Source organism: Gadus macrocephalus, chromosome 6, assembly GCF_031168955.1.
Source record: "Gadus macrocephalus chromosome 6, ASM3116895v1".
Lineage (NCBI taxonomy): Eukaryota > Metazoa > Chordata > Actinopteri > Gadiformes > Gadidae > Gadus > Gadus macrocephalus.
In genome coordinates this window covers 18,975,604-18,981,923 of record NC_082387.1, presented here as the reverse complement: position 1 = coordinate 18,981,923, position 6,320 = coordinate 18,975,604, and the positions used below count along the sequence as shown (strand labels likewise).

At 45.4% G+C, this 6,320-nt stretch overlaps 1 protein-coding gene across 1 annotated transcript in view; it reads left to right on the top strand.

Annotated features, from left to right (window-relative positions):
* The window catches only part of nos1 (nitric oxide synthase 1 (neuronal)), a 33,896-nt gene that overhangs the window by 10,039 nt on the left and 17,537 nt on the right, over window positions 1-6,320 (top strand). The window contains exons 5-8 of the mRNA XM_060053492.1: window positions 595-757; window positions 1,623-1,714; window positions 3,783-3,923; window positions 5,949-6,123. Of these exons, the coding sequence (XP_059909475.1) occupies window positions 595-757; window positions 1,623-1,714; window positions 3,783-3,923; window positions 5,949-6,123 (571 nt within the window). The remainder of the gene's footprint in view (window positions 1-594; window positions 758-1,622; window positions 1,715-3,782; window positions 3,924-5,948; window positions 6,124-6,320) is intronic.

Below are 6,320 nucleotides of genomic sequence, written 5' to 3'. Positions count from 1 at the left end.
TAGAGCTATATTTATGTAGTGAGAGAACTCACCAAGTACTTTGGTGCTTCACCTATAAAGAAGGGGAACAAGCAAATTATACCTAATGCTAATATGCTAAGTATTCTAATTATTCTGTGACATTTATCCACATTTAAATAGACTTTCAGCTTTTGTGTTTTGCTTTTCTTCGCTTGTGCTATCAACCAGTAGAGTGCTTGGCCTGCTCCTCTCCTCTTGTCTCCTATGCACTTAAGCTCCACTCGTCGCCTACTCTCTAAAGCATTAAACACAAGTGATGAGGTTGGGGTTAGGAATACAATCAGCCAACAGACAGGAGCTCAAGGCTTTTAAGTGATAAAACATGTGTTAAGGTTGAGAAATAAAGTTCGTTTATAGAACGTCAAACAAAGCTGTGATCTGATTGGATTCACTTTAAGAACCGATTCAAAGTGGAATTTGTTCGACCCTTGACCATTGTGTTGTGACGGACAATCTGCAACCCACGCTAGGCTGGGCTTCAGTGTTCAACTCCATAGGAGTATACTAGCAACGCTGCATCGCCCACACTGAGTGCACATCTGTGTTGACCGCTTCACCGTGTGGGGACCGTAGGTTCGGCTCCAAGGCCCACGTGGACCGGCTGGAGGAGGTGACCAAGGAGATCCAGACATCCAACACCTACCAGCTGAAAGACACAGAGCTGATCTATGGGGCCAAGCATGCCTGGAGGAATGCTGCACGCTGTGTAGGGAGGATCCAGTGGTCCAAGTTACAGGTGATGTTCATGCACACACACACATACACACACGCACACACAAACACACACACACACACACACACACACACACACACACACACACGCACACACACACACACACACACACACACACACACACACACTCGCACGCACGCAACGCACGCACGCACCACACACCACGCATGCACACACACACAAACACACACACACACACACACACACACGTAGGCAGGCAGGCAGGCAGGCAGGCACGCACGCACACACACACACGCACACACACACACACACACGCACACACACACACACACACACACACACACACACACACACACACACACACACACACACACACGCACACACACACACACACACACACACACACACACACACACACACACACACACCACACACACACACATACACACACACACACAATGAATTCATATGCTTGGTTGAAAGTTAAGAAAGCCACTTTCCTTGATTCTCTTCCTGTTTTTACCATTGCAATCACCCACTGCCACCGCAGGTGCTCCTTTCCAAAGTTACAGGATGTAACACTCATTATTCAAAAAAGGAGACTTTTGTGGCTAATGGAGGAGATGGGAAAATGAGATTGAAGAATATTAATTGTACAGCTTCTGAGCGATTTATTTTGCAGAGCTACGTTTACGATTAACGATCAACTAACAAGGAGCGGATGTGCTGCAAGACACATCTCTGTCCCTCTAACGTTCTGGCTCCAGAATAAGATAACTTGCTTGCTTAAATCCTCTTTGCTCTCGGCTTGGCAAAGAAGCTAGCTGTTGACAAGCCAAAGTCATTTAAAGATAAACGATCTACGTGTTGTCATGGTTGGTTCTTCTTTGTCCCGGTCGCTCTGCAGGTGTTTGATGCCAGGGACTGCGCTACAGCACATGGAATGTACAACTACATCTGTAACCACATCAAGTACGCCACCAACAAAGGCAACCTGAGGTAAAATAAAGCCCTGAATCAAACGCTTACCCCCCAGACCCTTTTTTCATCTGTGTTTGCTCTGTTTTTTTTCTAGTTCAACCGGTTCCCCTGCTATTTCTTGCTCCATTACTTGTCTCTTTCTCCATCTGGTACTCCATTTATTTCCTCCCCCCCTCCCCCTATATCCGACTACCCCTACGTGACCCGCAGCCCATCTGTCAGTAGTGGTGAACGGCTCTGCTGCGCGCCTACGACAAGAGTCTCCCCAACGCCACTCACTGGTCCGAGTTTGAGGCATTCAGACCTTCTTGGCACTTCAGCTCTCTCTCTCTCCCCTCTCTCTCCCTTCTCTCTGCTCTCCTCTCTCTCTCTCTCTCTCTCACTCTCTCTCTCTCTCTCTCTCTCTCTCTCGCTCTCTCTCTCATCTCTCTCTCATCTCTCTCTCTCTCCTCTCTCTCTCTCTCTCGCTCTCCTCTCTCTCTCTCTCTCGCTCTCTCTCTCTCTCTCTCTCCACTCTCTCTCTCTCTCTCTCTCTCTCTCTCTCTCTCTCTCTCTCTCTCTCTCTCTCTCTCTCTTTCTCTCTGTATGTGTGACAGGTCCTAATCACATGTGACAGCTCATATTTATACATTTGCTAGAGGATGTCTTCCTGGTGAGTAATCACTACTGTAAGGCTGGATGAGGGCTGGCCAGTCTACATCCATACGCTAGAGTCCAGCGTTGCGTCTCACACGACCGCCATCACTCAGCCTTTTTATATTTCAGGATTCAGCGTTAATGGTTTAAAAATGTTATATTGCGCTTTTTGCAAGGCACTCAAAGCATTTCACAAAGTCTCTGTGTGTGTGTGTGTGTGTGTTTCTGTGTGTGTGGGTTGTATGAGAGTGAGTGTGTGTGTGTGTTTGTAGCAGCACACACACACACACACACACACACTCCATCGAGGCCTATCGCCTCGATGGAGGCGAAGACGGGGAACAAATGTCACTTGAAGAAAAACATTGCACTGTATTCTTGACAGATAGGAAGATAGATGGATTGGAACTACAGGTTATGTTTTATCTATTTACACCAAATTAAGTCGTTGAATAGTTGATGTGGCAGACATTGATCAGATTCACACCCTTACTACCATTAACTCACTAGAATGGAGTTCAATTAGACCCAATATAGAGCTGTAACCTTTAACCCCAGCCCTTCCTGCCCTGTTTCATTCAAAGTTACATCCCATCTTGAGGTTCTACGTGAAACACCCGAAGCGCGATCACTGACTCATCTGATTAAGTGCACTGCTATGAACCCCTTTCGGCATAGGAGTATATGTCATCACACGTTCTGTCTGGAGCATACTACAGAAATTACCATCAATTACCACAAATTGCATCCCCCCCCCCCCCCCCTTCCCGCCGCGAATACCATCTAACATTTCACATGCCGATGGGTACCCACCATGTTCACACACCCCGGGGACATTCGTTAAAGAGTTCATCTTCCTGCCGTCCCCTTTCCAGGTCTGCATTACAATCTTTCCGCAGCGACGGATGGGAAGCACGACTTCCGTGTGTGGAACACGCAGCTGATTCGCTATGCTGGCTACAAGCAGCCCGACGGCGGAACGCTGGGAGATCCTGCCAACATTGAATTCACAGAGGGTAATACAACAGGAAGTGCGCTGTTCACTTTTATGATGTTGATGATAGAAAAAAACGTCAAAAATGAAGAAGCAAATGGCCTTGAAAAATATAAGATATGACATATAAAGGCTATAGGGACAGCCTGAGCGGTGTTGCTTGGGGCTTCATGTTCTAGGGCATAGCCTTGGCTACATTAGAGGTATCTGTTGGCTTACAGGCTATAAGGATAGCCTTAGCTACATTCGATGTTGCTTGTGGCTAACAAACTGTAGGGACAGCCTTAGCTACATTGGATGTTGCTTGAGCTAACAGTGCGTAGGGACAGCCGAACACTGTATTGATTTGGTAAGTTGATGACGACTTGCCTTGTCTTAAGCTTCTCAGTGCCCAGTTTAATCATGTGTGTCTCTGTGTGCCTGATGGTAAAACTCTTGAACCTGAACACTGTGTAGATCTGCATCCCAGCAGGGCTGGAAGCCTCCCAAGGGCCCGCTTCGATGTGCTGCCGCTCCTTCTGCAAGCCAACGGCACGACCCGGAGCTGTTTGAGATCCCGGATAGACCTCATCCTGAAGTCCACATGTCACACCCCAAGTGAGTCACTGGTTCTCTTCCTCTCAATTCACATCCATACTGTGTATGCATATGCTGTATTTATGGTGTTTTTATAGGCTGTATTTATATGCTGTATTTATGGTGTGTTTATATGGTTTATTTATATGATTAATTGATATAGTGTATTTATATGCTGTAGTGTATTTATAGACTGTATTTATGGTGTGTTTATATGGTTTATCTATTTGGTGTATTGATATGTTATATTTATATGCTGTATTTAAATGGTTATTTATATGGTGTATTTACATGGTACATTTATAAAGTGTGTTTATATGTTGTATTAATATAGTACATTTATATGGTGTATTCCTACAGTGTATTTATGTGGTCAATTGATGTGGTTTATTCCTATGGATTATTTATATGGTGTATTTATATGGTATATGTATTTACCTGCTGTATTCATGGTGCACTTAGTTTGAAAGTAGGGGCTTTGTTATTATTCCATATTATCTTCAGGGGAGATTATCTGCATGCTTCCATGTAAATAATACATGGTTGTTGTTTTTTTGGAATCATATAACATCTTCATAACCACAAATAGGCTATAGCGATGATATCTTATTGTGTTGTGTTGCCATGCCAACACTTTGTTGTGCGAAGGGAGTTAGCTCCCCCTTCGCGCCGTTTTCTCCCTCTGCCTTTTGTGATGTATGGAGCGATGTGAACCTGTGATCAGAGTAGAAAACGCCACCTCAGACAATACACTAAGCGATAGCTTTCACTCAAGCTGAGTCCATCTCCACACACACACACACACACACACACACACACACACACACACACACACACACACACACACACACACACACACACACACACACACACACACACACACACACACACGCACACACACAAACGGGCACTTGTACACATGCACACACACATGCTCACCTATACAAAGGCTTACATGCACATCCACACACATATCTTCCCACATGCACATACACAGAGAGACAGACAAAAACACAACAGCGCACACACACACACTGACTATTTCTGACCGGCTTCCAACACTACTATCACTCTTTCTTACACTGCATCAGCTGCTACTCAGACCCAGTGCCAACTTAACACATTCTGTGGACACTGACAGCGTTTCATCATAACATGGGTCTCAGTCTGGTCCTTGCTGAAATATACAGAGAAGGAACATAGTCCATTTCCCTGAAGGGCTTCGATTAGTTTGGTGTAATGGAAGCCATCTAGAATTTCTGCAATGTGTTTAGAAAATATTTGTATTTGTCTGATTAATTGTACAGAAGCCCCACTTGGCAACCAGAAAGTTATTTATATATAAAGCTTAAAATTAATTATGTGAAATTATGTAATAATCACACTCTGGATATATATATAATATATTCAAGGAGTTAGGTAATAACTCATTGGAATTATATAAAAGGCGACAAAAAACTGTTTTTCACAACGGTCCCTGCAGGGGCTTATCTTATTTTACACTTGACTTGTCACCGGCACTTGAATAGAAAATCTGAAATGACACACAATTATATCTTCACAAATTAATTACTTCACCCTAGGGATTTCCTTTTCTTTACTATTAACAAAGCTTTTTAAACGTGTGTCACAGGCTTCTGTTCAGCATCTCTATGCAGAACATTCAACTGGTTTCTGTGTTCGATGTATTCTGGTGTTTTTTCTGTATTAGCTACTTGATCTGGATAAGCTCTGTACACACAATCCCTGCTCAAACACCCAGCTGGAAGAGACTCATTTATTTTGTGTGTGTGTGTGTGTGTGTGTGTGTGTGTGTGTGTGTGTGTGTGTGTGTGTGTGTGTGTGTGTGTGTGTGTGTGTGTGTGTGTGTGTGTGTGTCTGCGTGCGTGCGTGCGTGCGTGCGTGCGTGCCTGCGTGCGTGCCTGCGTGCGTGCGTGCGTGCGTGCGTGCGTGCGTGGTTGTGTGTGTCTGTCTGTGTGCACGTGTGTGTGTCTGTCTGTGTGCACGTGTGTGTGTGTGCCCGTGTGTGTGCTTGTGCTTGCCAAGGTTTGACTGGTTTAAGGATCTGGGCCTCAAGTGGTACAGCCTCCCCGCCGTGTCCAACATGCTGATGGAGATCGGGGGCCTGGAGTTCAGCGGCTGCCCCTTCAGCGGCTGGTACATGGGCACGGAGATCGGCGTGAGAGACTTCTGCGACAGTTCTCGCTATAACGTCATGGAGGTAACGTGTGAACGGCCCCCCTGCTGCACCCCAGTGTGGGGGCTGGTGGATTCAGACCGCTGACGGGTGGAGGCTGGCCAAGCCTGTAAAAAAAAAAACAGGCGGCAGTTCAACCTGGTCTTTCTGACCAATATTTCTGACTTGAATGTTGTGCTACCACATCCAAACTATATTGCCAGAGCGTTGGAGTGTTATGT